The following is an 18,152-nucleotide window of genomic DNA, read 5'->3' on the forward strand; positions in this document are numbered from 1 at the left end:
TTCTTAAGTTAATCTTATATGTCTTTTTAAAATTCTTGCCACCAACTTAAGAAGCTTCCCAAACTTATCCATATAGATCCATAAATTTTAAACATGTTTTATAAGAAAAAGGTGTATATTTGATAATTTATTTCTTACAATGGAGTTATTAACTCAAGCAAAGGAGAGCAATTAAGATTTAGTAATCATATAGCTAGATTTTAAAAATACATATGATAGAATAAACTGGACTTTCTTACAAGTCATAATGATACAAATTAGATTTTCTACCAAATAGATAGAATGTATTATAGTACTAAATATAGAAGCAACTATATTAATCATGATTAATAGAAAATAAAAATAATCATTTCCATTAGAAAAATCAATCAGACAAAGATGCCCCTAAGCACCTTATCTATTCCTATTTGCACCAAATGCTCTAGGTTACATGTTAGATAACACCAAAGACAATGTAAAAGAAATCATTTTATCTAATCAAGCACCATACACCAACTCTATGTTTGTTGATGATACCTCCTTATATCTAATTCCATATTATTATAAATCAAGTAATACTAGCCTTCATTTGATACATTGCATCTTGTACTAGCATAGAAACCATGATCTTTAAACAAATAAGAGTACTAGTATAGAAGTACCTCTGATCCAGTATCACAGCAGAAATTACAAGAGCAAAAATTCAATAGAATATTGTAATTCAGCCTATAACACATAAAAGATTCAAAGTACTAGAATTAGAAATATAAGCCAAATTACTCCTAGCTAAGTTGATAACAAGAGGACTAGCACCCAAAATTGAGCCATGAAAAATCATGCTCTGCCATAGAATATCAAAAATAAAATTTAAATGACAAGGAGTATGACATAATAGTCTACACTAATTCATTAGTACCAAACTCTCTATCATAAACAATGGCTTTGACCTTTAGAATAGTACATGTCACGCATACCAAGAGTTATATCAAAGACTATAATATCAAGCACCTAGACACCTTAATAAAATTTTGCATCAACTCCTCTTTAATAATATATTAATTCAAGCCTTTGACATCACATTATAGAGATAGCATATAGAAGATTGATTCTACTTATAATCAGAGAAGGGCATAAGAATTGACGACAATCTATAGTACACAACATGTGTAAATTGATACATAGCAAACATCCTCTAATGATACATAAATAGCTAATAGCAAAAAGCCAAAGAAATAAATTCCTTGATAATATTTTGTGGCATCTCGGCAAAATATAACCATATTCCACAATCAAGTAGTAGACAATTGTCACTTAGAGACCAATTATCAAAGTATTTCATATCTTTAGTATTGATAAGGAGGCCTTATACGAAGACAAGTATATTATTGCTACATGAAAAGAATTAGAGCTTATTAGCTCAAAACCCATCAATATCAGTGATAAGAAAGTCAAAAGAATTTGTATAATTTCTTGTAAGGGCTTAGATGGACTATTTATAGAATTCAATCAAATAATAAAGCCTAGTCCAGATCTTACTATTTGGTTAGTAAGAGAGAGAACCATCTTTCACTTATTATTGGATCTCACAAAATGGAAGTAGTGGCAACTTGATGAATGTTTAATACTGCCTTTTTCAACTACACATCTAAATGAGGGTACCACTACCAATATCAATTTAAAGTGGTCTTTCTAAAAGGAGAAGCAATCCTATAAGAACAGCATTTTCAAACAAAGACTACAAATTGGTTTACAATATCCTATAGCAATGATGGTTCCTCCAAAAGACATCTATAATGAAATGGTTGATTCTAATTGGAGGCATATTAGTAGGTGCATGGAGATAAGTCATGCAAGAAGATGGCAATTGGTCGCTTTGTAATATCAACATACTTGAAATGGTTATACATGAATTTTGAAAATGTCCTCACATAAATGTAACTTGGAGCAAATATAATTCTTTATGAGTGGCAAGAAATATACTTCTTTGTACCTCTTGGAATGATGTTATTTATGACTTATCATCACCAATGATAATAATATGATAGAATTCACTCTAGCAATCATAGTCTCAGTAGACACTCCATAGCTATTTCTTTGAATACTAATCCTATGGTATATTTGGTATAACAAGTGTGCCTACAATCAAGAGAGAGCATCATACTATATAGGATTGGTATTGTATAAAGCATAGAAAACCATGATCCATGTAAGAATAGAAGTATGGAGGGATTTAGAAATGCACCAACAACTCTTAGAGCAACAATTAACCAAGAATTATATTTTTTATAAAATCTGGATGTAAGGGATAATTTTTACAACAATATTGGTAAATAAAACAACTTGGTATTTAATTCCTCTACAACAATTGCTCCTACAAGACTTGATAAGGGAACTTGGAAAAGAACAAAATCAAACTCCACTGCAACATGACATCAAAAATATTGCTTATCAACATAACAACCTCCTCAAAAATAATTCTAGTCTAGAAGTCAATAAAGACTATAGCATGGATGAGACATTACAATAAGATATTCAACAATTATTTGTAGATATTAAAAATAATAGAGCATAAATACTCTAAGTAGAAAATAGAACCATATAATAATACATATCAATTTTTTTTTTTGCTAAGGCAAAAATTGCTTCATTATATATGTCAACATAGAACCAGTGCAACACTAGACCTACAATTCCAAATATTTGCAAACATGGCTATAATGGACATTACAGACAAGGATCTTTTTTAATTAATTAACAACTCTTATTACAATAGACAAGAGTGGAATGATAAACTAGAGATGTGAGATAGAAATAAAACACACACTTGATTGACTAAACTTAAACATGATAAAGAGTTTGACACTCAACTCAATAATAGCATAATAATATAATATAGATATAAATCCTTAATTAATCTTATAGACTAAAATACAAATAGCACATCTCGTAATTTGAATCCACAATAAAAAATAAAAAAATAAAATAAAATATTGTATTACTACAAGGGCAAAAGCCCATTCAAATATAAAAGCGTAATATTTCACTTTTTACTTTTAATCCTAGCAAAATATTTGGTTCAAATAGTATAGCATTTCAGCTTAGTTGATAGAGTAGAACAATAGAGCAAGAGTAAAGAGGAAAGCATAGAGTGAAGCGGCAAAATAGATAGCATGAGGAGCATGACTCCTTGATTAATTCTAGCATTGGATCAAAAAATATAGTACAACAAACCCTGCGTCTCTTCAAATTAGTATATACAATCGATTGTGACTATCATTTTTTAAGACAAATACTCGTCTAATCTCTTAAATTACCTATTAAAACATGGTGAAGAAGAAATTAAGACACTAATATAAAATATCTAATGGCAATGATCCAAAGCACTATCTCCTCCTTAAGAGATTAACATCCAAAAAACCACTAAAGGCCATGCTTGAGTAGTAGCTTCAATTGCATCAAAGTCCTATTTTGTAGATAGATATGACCTTGCAAAAAACAACACTAACTAGATGCCTATATAACGTAGCCACCTATCAACTAATGTTGCTACACAATTGAAATGCGACCCTCAAATGCTAAGAATTACCTTTTCTTAAAAAGAGCATCAATTCTTTGAAGAAATATGCAACAAAATGATGCACACATAGTCATTGGTTACATCACAGGCACCAATCCTCGTATATTGGATTACTTCAATGCTTCACTACACGTTGAAGATTTGTACTTTAGTCGGCAATAGCTTCTTAGAAGCCACTTTTTTTAGCATAGAGGACATTCAACACACCTTCAACATCACAGTCATCTATAAAGGTAAAAAAGTATCCTTCATCCTATAGATCCCATTACTTTTAGCAGATAGTAGGAAAATATATAAGTTCCTTGCATATTCATTCTAGATTTAATTTTTAAGACTGAGTCACTACATGCAATAAGAGCCTTATCTCCAAATCATAGCCTCTTGAATAAAAGAGATATTGTTTGTAGAAGAATCTTCTTCATTTCTGCATAAAATAGTTGGACCAAGAGTTAGAAGCAAAGTCTCAAATATAAACAAGCTTTCGTTCAAAATCAGCTTATCATGACCATTCCTAGAGTCTCTATTCATACACAAAGTCATTGTATCAAGGCATCCACTCCAGTATATCAAGTGCCAAGCATTTGGATATTAGGCCTTAGAATGCAAACAAAGACTACTTAATGAAGGAAAAGAAAGATAAGCCCTCCATAGAGAACAAAAAAACTATCGGCCCTATCAAATGCTACAAAATACTCAAAATAGAAGAAGGAAACTACTCAATCAACCGAAGACATAAATGGCAACATCAAAGCAAAAGAAGAATTTCCTCTATATCAACACACAAGAATAACATGCTAATCCAATCCCACCAACAATACATAAGCTGAAATCTATGATCACACAAGAAGGGAGCCCAGATCCCGAATCCACCTCTCTCATGTACATAATCTTCACCACCATGAAGCCACCACAAGATAAGAGAGGCACATCAACCAACAACCAAATCGAGCTAGCAAGCAGAACAAAGATATCTACAAACAAAAGCACTGACTTAGAACAGAACCAATTCCACATTGTATACTACACGAAAGGGTTCCAATTTGTTTGGAAGAAGAAATAATAGGAAAAAACTTACTTCTAACTTGAACCAACGAACATAAACCTAAAAGAATCCATAAAGTCACAGAAAATGGGGCATCAAACCATAGTGCTCCTAGAGGGGTCTCTTTATACTATGCCATTTATCCCACATCCCAACATCTAAATCACACGCTGCAAGAGATTCTCCATACTATTCACAAAAAAGAAGAAAATTTTTTGCAAGGTCCTCAGTACCTCAAGGATTCAACTAATTTCTCATAGAGAGTAATCTATTCTAAAGAATCACACAAAATGGTCCCATGCACAAGTAATAACACTCATCGTTTAAATAATTCCAATGGCTTTCTCAAAGATAGTTATCAACATACATAACATTAGAAACTTATTAAAAAAATAGAAAGATGTAATATAGAAATATTGTTGGGAGAAAAACACCAATAGAGAGACACATTGTGTTTGCATAGCATTCATCTCTACCACCTCAAACTTAATAAAATTCAAAAGACTACATCAACACATCTAGATTCTAATATACAACACATTACATGAATTTGCATTGATCATACAGAAAGTGATATTGATGCCACTCTCAACACAAGCTGAGACAGCTATATAGACACTCCTAAGTAAAAGCCAACTTGGAGATGATGTATCTTTCTACAAACCTGACAAGAAGAGAGCTAAATCTACTACAATACAAATAAAAGAACAAAGAGGACACACAAAGCATACTATCCTAGAAGAAGGTGTCAATGACAATCTTATCTTTCCCATATGACAAAGGACAACATCATCCTTGTAATTCTTAATGTCAAGTCACTTAGACAAGGCATTTGGAAAGTAAGAAAACGCATCAAAATACGCAATCTATTTTGAAAGGCCCAACCACAACCAAAAGTCATCTTCTTATAAGGACATTATTACAACATAGACAACTACATACAATGGACGGATCAATTCCAGTTTAAGGAGAGAAAAAGTTTTTGGAACAACATAATATATTCTATAAAAGGAGGAAGATTCTCGAGGAGCATGGCCATTTCAATATCTCATAGATTTTTCAACTACATCCGAGATTATGGTATAATTATAAAATCTTGTGTGTGTGAGTCCAAAATTATGCACCAAAATTTTATTTAATTAATTTTTGGTGTTTTGATAAGATATAGTATTATTTATTTTTTAATTATGAGAAAATAGAAATTATTAGGAAAAATGAAGTTACTTGTAGTCGGAGTATGGTAGAAGAAGATAGATAGTTACTTTGCTCTTGAAGCCACAAGTGATGGTGAAGGAAGAATATGGAGAGCTATTCTATTCTTCAACCATTACTTCTAAGACACCAAATCAAGTTGTTTCCTAGAATATTTCTTTCAAAGATTAATATTTCTAAGTTAGTAAATTGTTTTGCATAAATTTAGCCTAATTAAGTTATTAGAGATTAAAAATCTATGCATTGATTCGTATCCATGGTGATTTTTCATCACCTTGTGATAAATGGATGCCAACCATTAGTCCTTTCCATAAAAGGCATTGGTTGGAGATCATGGAGGGTGTAGGTTGACTTCTTAATGACAAGTTGTACTACTAGTATAGATTAACTTGTAGGAAGGCTCTTAAATTAGTTCTTACTTGCAAGTTACCATTGCCAGTAAGTAGCTTGAGGGCTTGGGTATATAAGGCCCTTTCAAAGCCTTTTTCTTCCTCTCTCACCTTTAGTTTGAGCCCTTCGTAAGGATGGCCCATTGAGGCACCAAAGAGTTGTAGTGTTTTTATTTGTTATAAGTTGCTTCTTTCATATCCTTGCTGGTCCTCTTGGAGCTCATTATTAATAGGATTATTGTTTTTTTAGACATGCTTATTGTGTAGAGGAGAGAAAATCAGTAAGGTTAGGCAAAAGAATCATCAAATTTGGAGTAGAGATGGAAAAGTTATAAGAGTTTGAAGTTGGGAGGTTTTTTTAAATGCTGCTCCTCTGCCCTGGAGGTTTGCTGCTGCTGCTGTTCTGCCTTTTGCTGTTTTCTCATCCAACTGTAGCTATTTTCATCTAGCAACACTATTTTCATTCAATTGTGCCTATTGTCATCCAGCTATGCCTATTTTCATCTAACAACGCTATTTTCATCCAACAGCATTGTTTCCATCCAGTTGTACCTGTTTTCATCCAATTGTGCTTATTTACATCCAACAGTATTTTTCATTCAATTGAACTTGTTTTCATTTAGTTGTGTAGTTTCCATCCAGTTGCCTTGTTTTACCTAATTTTTCTCATCCAGCTACTTCCACTTTACTATTTCTATCTAAGTCTTTATTTTTTATTTCATTTTCTATTATTTATTTTAAATTAAATTAAATTGGTAACCTTTGCTTAGAAGGAATTATCTAGATAGTTACAAATTAATTGATTAACTAACTAACCATTAAAGTACTCTCTTAATAAATCCCTACTACCTTCCAAACTTGTTGTGTAATTATTTTTTCTCTTAAAGTAAAGTAGAGAGGTTTATTATAGCTCACAAGGCCCAATTTATAATCAACAAGATAAAAGACAAATCAATTAGAATATTGAATTTATATGCCTCAAATATAATGAAACAAAGAGCCCAACTATAGAATGAACTAAATCAACATCCCTTCTCCCAAATATCCTAAATCTTAGTAGAAAATTTAATATGATGGAACGACAATCAAATAGAAGTAAGAGGTTCAACATACCCAACATGGGCCAAAGAAAACAAGCAATGTAGACTAGTTTCACGATGTACCTCAACATCTTTGATACTTTCTACATGGACTCGTATTGTCAGATTGGAATCAAGGAATTCACATGGAAAAAACAAAATCCTACAACTAATTAGTCTCAAATTGATAGATTCTACATAAGCCATAAACTACACAAATAAGAGAGGACACACAGCATTTGGCCACAAATTGCATACATCTTAGATCACTCGATTGCATTCCTTTTGATTTGTTTTGCAAGGAGGAAGAGGCCCAAAAAGGCTCACTTTGAACAAAGTCACTTATACAATGTAGAAGCAAAGAAAAAATTCACAAGGACATAGAAAGACACAATGGACAACATAGATTTCAAAATCCTAAGAATGAAAGTTGTGACAATACTAGAATAAATATAAAGGATAAGCATCACATTAAAAAAAAAAAAAAAAAAAAAAAAAAAAAAAGACAAGGCCAAATCTTCTATTCAAATTAATTCCTCCCAATTGAAGAAGTGGAGAGCCGCCTCCAAAGATATAAGACAAACTTAGAAGCCTAAGCCAGCCTAAATAAAGCTCAAGCCTTTCTTAAAGAAGCCAAAAAAAAAAAAAAAAAAAAAATAGAAGAAATAAAAAACAAAACAATAGCATTATGAAACAAGGTGGGAGATTGATGCTCAAAGGAGTTTTTTGAATTCCACAAAAATAAAAATAGAAGAGCCAACATTGAAGAATTAGTTATTATAGATGATAAGAGCCTAATAACACAAGCCAACATAGTCAATTACATCCACCAGTTATATACAATCTTATATACAAACAATCCAAGAGTCAAGAATAATCAAGTCGCATGAGATTGTTGTCTATTGAGTGTATCAATGAAGATCACTTGTACTCAAAATAATGAGCTCACTACTTCCATTTCCAAAATGGAGGTACACAAGATCGTGAAACACCTCCCAAAGAATAAAACTACAATAGAAGACATCATCTCTATAGAATTCTTCATCAAAATGTGAGATATGGTGGGCCAAGACATCACCATGCTTATTAACACTACTCTCAATAAGGGACGCCTCCATGGAGACCTCAATATAGGCTATTTAGCCTCCTATTAAAAGAAAGAATGGTGTTGAACATAAAGAATTATCACCCTATCATAGTGCTGACAACCACATATAAACTAACAGCCAAAGTCCTCACCAACTGACTTCAACTAGTGCTACCAATGTGCATCTACCCCACACAAATAGGATTCATAAAAGAATGGTATATCCTATACAACATACTATTGGTCCAAGAATTGATCCACTAAGTCAAAGAGAGCCAGTACGACGTAGTGATATTACTAATCAACTTTAAAAAAATATATAATAGGATCAATTGGAACTTCTTCTAATAAACAATGAAAAAACTAGGGTTCTTAGAGGAATGGATGAAATGGACAATTGTATTATATGACAATGCTCAATTGGTGATCCAAGTAAATAAACATAACTATGTCATATGCTAGATTCATATACTTAATGGTCAAAAAAAAAGCTCTCCCTGCTAGCTTAGGTGCTTGAATCAAATCAAGTCATATTCAAGAGTATATGGATCTGGTATCATGCAATGACATTCAACAAAGAGTCCTGACGAGAATAAAAGCCATCATCTGGTACTTTGTAGGGGTAGGAGACTCAGATATAAAGACAAGGACTAGAGTGACATGAGACACGACAATCGCCTCAATGGCCAAAAGAGGGATGAAGGTATTTGATCCACTTGGCCAAACAAAAGTTGTCTTTACCAAGATGATAGTAAAAGCCCTAATCTCAAAAAAAGAGTCTTAAAAATCCTTCATCTTGTATAAGAACCAAAACACATAGCTTTGCAAAAATAGAGACTACGACAAACATGAGAGTTGGATATTTATGGCCTTTAAAATATGGCAACTGCAACCTCTGTATCGACTAGATTTCAAAAATGATAGATCATGCATTCTTTATATATTTATAAGTTATATTGGCCTGAAAAATATATGCGACCACCAAGAGACTCTCAGACCCAACTACTTCCAATACTATATGTGAGACTGTGCTCCACAATATCTTTTTAGCTCTACCAACAACAACACAAACATATAGGATGACTTTGCATTCTAGGACAAGGGCAATTCATACTCCATCACTAAGAACACACCATAGAATATCATGTGATATGCCATCAACTGATACATATGGTGCCAAAAATACAAGCACAACCTCAAGAAAGAGCGATTCCACCTCGGAGTCGCACTAAACCAAGCTTGGCAAATTATAGTCCAGGTAGCTATAGGCAAAGCTATAGAAATACAAATACTTAAGCGCCATGGTGAAATAGACTCTAAATTCATGGCAACATAGGCATAGGAAAACATCTTTAGCAAGGCAACATACTCCCCCCCTCCTCCCAAATGGAAGCTCATCTTCTATTCTAAATTCTTTCCTAAGAATCTAGCCAACTAACTCTAAACCATCCCAACATCCACCGTAAATTGGATGTAATCACAAGAAGAACCTCGAAACAAAGTCTCACTTCAATAAAGTGTAGATTAAACCATGTCCATCATACAACCAAAGGCCCTACCATATTCCAACTCTCTACCACAAGTCAAAGATACTAGAAAACAACTCGCGTAGGTGATGGCAGAGGACATCCTAGCACAGACTATGTATGATATTGAACACTCAAAGGAAGACCAGTCCTCACATGACAAGCGGGATAGAAGCCTCATGTACATGCCAACATACATAAATGACACTATGCATATAGTCGAAAGGGACCCGAATTCCAATAACCAAGTGACTAGTTTTCCAACATGAACTAAAGCAATATCTAGCGGGAGCCCAGATACCTGAACCCCACATAATAGGAATGTGGATAGCATTCTTTGGAAGCTTGGATACCCAGACCAAACGAAGTTGGAATCCAAGTAACACATAGGTTTCAAACTAAAAATCCCTCAACTGGCATGCTTTGTATACAAGCATGGATTCTTCTAACCCACTATAATTTTTCATTTACTTTCATTTCAAGCCGTTTTGGCACATTTTGGCTCAAATGACAGAGCACCTAATTTGCATTGAGGAGGTAACGGGATCAATATCCGTCTTTTCTAGACATATTACACATTTTTGTCTATTTTGTTGACTCATAGTAGTGATAGAGAGGTTATAAGAATGAGTTGAAGAATACGTTAGGTTTGATAAATGGAAAGGTATGATAGATTGAAAAAAACAAATGGTTTTGCTTTATTGAAGTGATTGTTGAAAATGATAGAGAAGGTGTTTGAATGAAGGAAATGAAATAAATTAAAATTGAAGATACCAATTTTTATTTAAAATGCTATAATAAATTGGAAAAAAACTTAATTTTAGTTCTATAAATGTTGACAAATTATCAAAGAAAGATTGGAATTTTTTAAGATATATCATTATTGTTATTTTAGTAATGCCATCAAGAATTGTATCTAAGTATGATTTATAGTCACAAGAGTGTATTAGAAGGTTTGGAGATTCTATACCAAACAACATTCATGAATATCAGTGAGAATTTTAATTAACTACATTCTTTTTTTAAATTACCAGTTGTGATAATACAAAGTATATATTGTAATTGTGTACAAGTCTTAAAGTTTGAAGAGAGTAAGTATTTGAGCATGAGATTTTATATAAGGTTCAAGGATAAGCATAATACAAGTTTACATATCAAATTCATATTCAAATTTTATTTGTTTGATGTGATGTAAATAAAAGTGTATTCTTATTAAATTTATTGGTGAATATTATTTCTGCAATACATGTTCAAAATCTATCCATGTGAGCACAATAGTTCAAACGCATGAACAAATTGCCTTGTGAATGAGGTCCAATTAATTCATGGATAGAGGTTTTGGTAGGCAATAATGTCAATGTGATATTACCACTGACTTGTGGCCACTATAAGTTGTCTTTCAACAATAAAGTGGTAGATGATCACAATAAAAAAGAATGAACACAAAGTATATTGTTGCATTTGATATCATGATATTAATTTAATTAAATATGTCCATTATTATTTTTTATTTAAAATCTTTATAAAAATATAAATAAATAAATTAGTCAACTCTCCATTTTTTGAGATGTGTATTATATTTAATTAATGGTGCTTTAAAAAATAAAAGAAAAATAATATTCCTTTATGTATTTGCTACAATGAAATTACTGATGCTTCAGTGCCACCTGTTTCCAAGCATTTTCTAAAGCATGCAGATTTTGTTTCGACACAATATGAAATGCTATTTTTTCTTTCATGACTGGTTTTCTAAAATTCTTTCAGAAATTGTTGAGATTTTGTTACTCACTAAAAGAATGCAATCTTCACATACATCAATTGTATCAACCTAGCAAAATTGCATTTAAAAAGTAATCAACCGTAATATTGTAACACAATGCTACTACTACATCTATTGAAATGTTAGGACAAATGACAATATCGGAAGATAATTCTATAGTTTCTACTTATTTACGAATCACAATAAAATTTGTGAAGAATTTGTTTCAAAAAGAAAAAATATCGAAGCAAACGTTACAGTCAAGGGAAGAAAAACATTGTGTAGAAGGACAAATTTAATTTGAAGCAGTGCGAGGACACCAGAATACAAGATATTATTTGCCCCCGATCGTACCCAGTGAAATGCGATCATTGTTGTACAAAGGTGACGAGACAACACGAATGTTAAACTAATGTTTCATTCAGTTGGGAGGCATGCTGAGATAAAAAAGAAATTAAAGAAATTTTGATAAATTAAAATTAAAATGAAAAAAGAAAACGACAAAAGAAGATAGTTAACGGGCTTTTCGATAATCTACTATCCTGCAGACACTTCTATATACCATTTTCACGTTATCGATACATGGATATTCTCATTATCCTAATGAGAGTGAAGACACAGAAAATGGTTAATTCAGTGATCCAAAATTTCATACAGTCCATTGGCGGCAGAACTTCCTCTTTACTTCAGCCTGCCCGATTTGTTCCAGTCCTAAGCACATTCTTCATGAATGTATACCACAACCCGGAGCTGCTTTACCAGAACTAAATCCTACAATGTGCTGCACAACCTATAAATCTGCCGTACGTCGGCGTATACAGTAATATACAATAAAACGTAAACTTTTGTCTACATATAGGTAATAAGCAACAGTAATCTACTTAATCTCATTTCGAGTTGGAACCGACATTGAGCTGCGGCTGTAACAAAGCTGGAGGTGGACCCCTTTTTATTTTCACTCCTCCACAGCTTGAGCACTTCAAGCAAGAATAGTACACGAGTCACTTTTCTCGATAAGGAAAATGAGGCTGCCTTTTCAATACAAAGCGTGTTGCATGACTAGTTGTCATGACCACAATGGCCAAGATGATTACACATGTACAAATCAAGACAACGACAGGGAAAAGGAGATAGCTTACCTTCTTCACACAGCGTCCGAAACAGAGCGGGCAAGGATCGGTATGTAGAAGCTTCCCTTCCCAAGTAAGGGTACCAAGGCCCTTACAAACATGACATGGTCGCACACCGTACCCATCACACTTTTCACAAAGTTTCTGTATCATGAGACATACTCACAGGAGTAATCTGGCCGTCAGAGTATGTTTATCGTATGTGTAGAAAAATGTGCTGATGACATACTCGAGTTTTCTCTCTTGATCGCGTCTAGTAATCTATCATAATCTAAAGCTTAATCGAATAAAAAAAGTGACTAAAATATAAGTCTGGGCATGCTCAGTAACCTGTGGTGTTCCGGACAGAGCTCCCTGTTTCTCCACAGCGGTTTTGAGTCCAAGGACTGCAACTGCTAATGCCATCATGAGACCTATCGGCCCTGCGAAAACACGATGTTGGTGAGTTCATGCATTCAGATGCAGAGCGCTCCTCAAAGACCCACTTGTGCAAAGCCACATTAGGTAACACAAAAGACAAAGGTAAGTCTGAAGAGAGCTCGAAATTTGGCACCGAATCAGACACAGGTGCAAGGAACAAAAATTCGAACGGTAAAGCGATGATATCCATTACATCTCAACTATCTTCAAGGGAACTGCACTGCTATATACCCGGCACTTTTGCTCTATGAACAGGATTTCCGACGGCTCCTACTGTTTGGGACACTGCATGCCTCCCAACTGTTGCTAATCCTTGCGACAATGACATTGACGGCGGCCTTGCCCTTGCGCTCCTTGCTCTTGCTCTTGCTCTTGAACTTTTCTTTACATCCATATCTGGGATAAAATAAGATGAAAAAAAGCTGAATGGTCAACTACTTAAAGGAGCAATGTAATGACATCAAGTGCAAGCATCAACAAATTCGAAATCAGAAGATTCATAATATTTTACCCGCTTGCTAGACGATATCATCAAAGTCATAAGCCACTCACCGACAAGTTTCTCAGCGTGGGCTCCATCTCCGTATGCAGCAGCTACAGGATCTTGAGGTCCGGGCTGACTACTATCATCTCCTACTTCTGCTTCACTAACACTCGACTCAGGTTGTTCCTGATGTTGAGGCGAACCCAATCGTGGTGAGGAATCACTTAATGATCCAGATTCGCTCACTTTTTCTCCAGAATTCAGGACATTAGAAGACTTACGTTTTGCACTCTCGAAGCTTTCCACTAGCGGTGAGTACAATGACCTGAAAATTCAGCCACAGATTTTAAGTGTCTAAAAGTAGCAAGAAGTAAAACAAACTAGCGGACAGCTAAAATAATCTTATCCATCTCGAAGGAAACTAGCAAACATCGCAGAGCACCGACAAGAGGAATTTTTGATAACTCACGACACCCTAAACATTATCCTCACAAGCTTATCCACAATTCCAAAGCTTAATACTTTCAGGCAAAATATATTTATACCTCGAGAGTTAAAAACATAGAATTTAAGTCCTGCGACTCACACACACATAAATTTTGAGAAATCAAAAAACGAGATAATAGTAAGACTAACCAACCTTGTAATTGCCCGTGTTCTTAGCTGCTTCCAAACATAACGCTTCCTCAAAGTGAGCTTCAGCAATCCTCCAGCAGGCCGAATGCTCTGTCCCGATGCGTACGAGACTTCAAATGTGTTATAACCTGGTGTCGATGCTAAAGATCCACAACTGCAGCACATTCTGCATCTTTGCAGGTCCCATGCTGCCATAGCTACAGCAGAGATTACGAACTCTACACACCTTCCCGTAACACTCAAACCTCAATCTGCACAAAACCAATTCCGAACTAATATGCTTCACAATGATTTCGACCCTTGAGAATAAGAGCTACAGTAGAGCCGAACACAGATCACCAACCCCAAAACACACTCTGAATATACACCTGATCAAATCCTTCAAGGCGCCACTACGTGTGCTAAAAATGGGGCTCTAATTTTAACTGTCTATGAGGCCACTTCACCAATGAGAAAAACGCGTTTGTCACTCTCCCTCGGCTGTGATCTATTGGACCCAAAAGACGGGGAGGCGTATCCAAGATAGCAGCTTCTGTGAGAAACAAATAATCCTGAGTTTTCAGTCCTATCTTCAAAACCCTATTGTAGGACAGAACGCGCTGAACACGGAGGATACACATTTACTCTCACCTACTGAGTCATAATAAGTGTGACCTCCACAAGATAAGGGTCAGATAGAAAAGACTTTTAGGCGAGAATGTCCCAGAAAGTGGGTTAGAATTCGAATGTAAGTTGTCAAATACTTTAATCTGTTCCGTAAGACGCAACCAGAACGACTACTTCACGGAAGGAGCAATGCAAGCGAGGGAAACACAACAACGATTGCGGACCTCACCTGACAAAGCAGATCATTCAAAAGCAGGCTACAGACGGGGTGCCAGCATTGGCGACCTCGACCTTTAAGAGAACTACAAGGGACCCAAGATTTTTTCCAGCGATGACTATCCTGCCAAAATCAGACACGGTTCGATCACGTTCAGGCCTGGAGACCAGTCCTCGCAAATTGCAGCGAATTGCGACGATTCAAAGGCGATCCCAGCTACCAGCTTGACTCTCTATGAGAGATTTTCCATGAGGGCGGAGTTTTCGTGACGGGGCAAACTAGATGCAACGAACCCTACCAGAATAGGCGAAAAGAAGTGGTTCGATGTCGTCCAACTGGCCACTAGAGCAAGCGATGAAGCACGCATTTCGTGACATGGGGAGCCCACATTGGCTGGGACTCTCCCACGTCCTGAATGGCGCTGCCTACAGCAACCAATCTCATCACAACGATCCATCCGTGTATCTCTGCAACTCCGTTTTTAGCATCAGGGGTTGCAAGGATCGGACGAGGTGATGCTAGGGTAGCAGTAGATCGGACCCGGGTATTGGACATAAGAACAAACAATTCTGCTGGCGTCACATCTTTGTGAGGAAAGATGGAAAACCCTTCTTCACGAGGGTGTGAACTGGGCGTCTTGGATTCGGCATTGGCTGCGTGGTTTCTGAGTGAATTGGTGGGTAGATCACTTCGTGTTCGTTAGTGAAGGTGAGGCAGGACTGCGGTTGTGTTTGGGACTTTTACTTCGTTTTTATCTTGTCGATTGATTTTTTTTCTGCAGGTCGTAGATGATTTGTATTGTGCTTTTGAATTTTAGGTTGAGGCATCATGAGGTTCTACTTGTGTGGGGGCTTGGATGCGCCAGACTGGATTCTGGCCAACATCGTCACTCTATCATCTATTGTAAGTTACACCAAGTGAAATCCATTTAGAGCTGAGTAGATCAATGCTTGTTTTTGGAAGAATATAGAAACAATTTTGTTTTCCTTGTGTGTTGTTGCTCTCGAACTGGCAATTGATGCGAGGAGCGTGTGGAGTAGCAATGTAAGTTAGGCATCTTTAGCTTCACGCATATTTGAGGGACTTTGATTCTTTCTAATATTTCAGTGTTTTTAAGTTTTGGTATTTAATGCAGAAGTGACTCGTAGGAGATTCGGTAGTGCTACTGAAACGATCAATAGTGTAGTTAGGTTGAGGGTTTAGGGTTCAGATATTATTTCATCAATGTGAATATTTATGAATCGTCACGAGTACCTAAAAGTTACGTTTATGACGTTTGTGCACATGACTTCGCTGAAGCTTTTTGGGCTGTTTGTATTGAGATTTTTTGAAGCCATCGGCGAAAGTGAAGGTACTGGTGGAGTATATCATACAGCGAATTTCTGAAGGTGTTTTTGATGTACGGCAATCTTTCTATCCAAATGCTGGAATTAACCCTCCTATTGTCACCATGTCTTCAGTAAAGATTTTTTTGTTGTGACCCTTTCAACTCTGTCAATGGTCTCATCTTTCACTTGCAACGTCGTGTGCGCAGTATGAAAACGCATTGAAAATAACAACTGACGCATCTCTTGGTACGAATCTCTCTCTCTGCAAATTCATCCCAGTCTACCTTCTTGTAAATTATCCCGATCTTATCAATTTATGGATTGTTAAGATTTGGGCTGCCCTGTGGCGTAGAGCAGGGGTATCAGATGCGAAGGCATGCATTGCAGCACTCCATTTCATGGTCTCGAATGCTGCCAAGTTTGATGTAGAAGATCATACACTTACTCGTGAATTGCAACAGCTAGGCCTACCAAAAGGTCAATAATTTTCAACGGCTACTTCCTCTTGTACCTGTCATCTTCAACCTGTTCTTATATTTGAAAGTTCATCGTCCTGGATTTTCGTTTGTATCACTTACGACCTTGTACCCACAAACAGTAATGATAAAAAAACATAGCTTCCTTGATTTTGTGACTCTGCCACCATCGTGTTGAAGACTTATCTCCCCCGTAAGAGAACAATATGGTTCGCATGTTCCATGAGCCATCTCTCTTTAAAATATTTCATAATCATTTCTCTTTTTAAATGACTTAGCGTTAAGGGTTAGCGAATGAATTTCCTATCATCTTGTAGTCCAACCATGTTTGCAGGGCACACTGATGCTGTTGTGAGACCCTATTGGTTGCGGAGAGAGTCACTCCAGACGAAGCTCTTGCAAGAAACACTACAACGTAAGTTACCGTGGCTTAACTGCCAGTGTTTAATAACCGTGTCGTTGTTTTTTTCTTTTTCTTTCTTTTCTTTCTTTAGCATCTAACTTCTGCCATATCCTTACGTCGTAATCAGATGAAAGGCAAAATTCGTTTGTGAGGAGGGAGAACAGAATGACGCAACAAAAAAATAAACAAAAAAAATCATCGCATTAACATTATTGTAAATTTGTGTGTAGTTCCTGCTCTTGAGATCAAAGCCTGGCAAACACTAGGTGAGAAGAAGAACGTGATTATGCGTTTGAAATCCAGCATCGATTATACCAAGCAGGAAACTGATGAGTCGGAGGACATTGTTGTCTGCATGACTGCTGAGAAATTTCGGGTGCTCCATCACGGTATTATTAACAACTTGTTATTTTGGTTTTAGTTTGCGGTCAAGGAAATATTGAAATTGAGGCGACACTATGTGATAGTTGGTATCATGTAAGAAAGATTCATTTTAAACGCAATGTTTAATGTTTTGTTTTGACAGAATTAAAGGCTGCAAGGGCACTGATGGACGCATATATTTAAAAGCTGCAAGGGTATTTGTTGATGCACATATGCAATGGCTGCATGGAAATTTTCTTAACAACTTTAGGTTCTTTCGCAAGAGTTGGAGAGATAGAATTCTGCGTGTGGCAGGTAGTGAGAAATGGTAGAGTGTTATTGTAACAAGTGTAGAGGTATGTGAAATTGTTCTGATTACAATCTCATTATTTGAAAAACATTTTTAACTTTCATTGTGTCGAAGATGAGCGTAACTACA

The 18,152-nt window shown here is 35.5% G+C and overlaps 2 protein-coding genes across 5 annotated transcripts; one reads left to right on the forward strand and one right to left on the reverse strand.

Annotated features, from left to right (window-relative positions):
* Nucleotides 1–12,254: 12,254 nt before the first annotated feature.
* On the reverse strand, nt 12,255–15,562 carry LOC112274985 (uncharacterized). Of its 2 annotated transcripts, none has more exons than XM_073530121.2 (7): nt 15,442–15,562; nt 14,325–14,571; nt 13,753–14,009; nt 13,432–13,596; nt 13,111–13,202; nt 12,790–12,924; nt 12,255–12,627 (listed from the first exon to the last, which is right to left on the reverse strand). In XM_073530121.2, exons 2-7 carry the CDS (start codon nt 14,513–14,515, stop codon nt 12,538–12,540), a joined length of 930 nt encoding a protein of 309 aa, XP_073386222.1. In that variant the 5' UTR covers nt 14,516–14,571; nt 15,442–15,562; the 3' UTR covers nt 12,255–12,537. The 2 variants fall into 2 exon arrangements, with proteins under 2 accessions (XP_073386222.1, XP_024360662.1); XM_024504894.3 differs by having other exon boundaries at nt 15,156–15,450.
* A 140-nt stretch (nt 15,563–15,702) lies between these two features.
* On the forward strand, nt 15,703–18,124 carry LOC112274986 (uncharacterized). 3 transcript variants are annotated; one of them, XM_073530122.2, is made up of 8 exons: nt 15,703–15,819; nt 15,961–16,046; nt 16,477–16,542; nt 16,678–16,717; nt 16,829–16,948; nt 17,282–17,362; nt 17,581–17,739; nt 17,877–18,124. In XM_073530122.2, exons 2-8 carry the CDS (start codon nt 15,972–15,974, stop codon nt 17,915–17,917), a joined length of 582 nt encoding a protein of 193 aa, XP_073386223.1. In that variant the 5' UTR covers nt 15,703–15,819; nt 15,961–15,971; the 3' UTR covers nt 17,918–18,124. The 3 variants fall into 3 exon arrangements, with proteins under 3 accessions (XP_073386223.1, XP_024360663.1, XP_090102401.1); XM_024504895.3 differs by having other exon boundaries at nt 15,718–15,851; XM_090246275.1 differs by lacking the exon at nt 16,829–16,948 and having other exon boundaries at nt 15,718–15,851.
* Nucleotides 18,125–18,152: the final 28 nt, after the last annotated feature.

This window comes from Physcomitrium patens, chromosome 22, assembly GCF_059467195.1.
Source record: "Physcomitrium patens ecotype Gransden chromosome 22, ASM5946719v1, whole genome shotgun sequence".
Lineage (NCBI taxonomy): Eukaryota > Viridiplantae > Streptophyta > Bryopsida > Funariales > Funariaceae > Physcomitrium > Physcomitrium patens.

Coding starts and splice junctions, on each gene's coding strand:
- LOC112274985 (XM_073530121.2), bottom strand. CDS start 14,515: ATGGCAGCATGGGACCTGCAAAGATGCAGAATGTGCTGCAGTTGTGGA. Junction 14,010..14,324: donor AGAACACGGGCAATTACAAG/GTTGGTTAGTCT, acceptor CTGAATTTTCAG/GTCATTGTACTCACCGCTAG. Junction 13,597..13,752: donor CCACGCTGAGAAACTTGTCG/GTGAGTGGCTTA, acceptor ATTTTATCCCAG/ATATGGATGTAAAGAAAAGT.
- LOC112274986 (XM_073530122.2), top strand. CDS start 15,972: ATGAGGTTCTACTTGTGTGGGGGCTTGGATGCGCCAGACTGGATTCTG. Junction 16,543..16,677: donor TTTCTGAAGGTGTTTTTGAT/GTACGGCAATCT, acceptor TCGTGTGCGCAG/TATGAAAACGCATTGAAAAT. Junction 17,740..17,876: donor ATTTCGGGTGCTCCATCACG/GTATTATTAACA, acceptor TTGTTTTGACAG/AATTAAAGGCTGCAAGGGCA.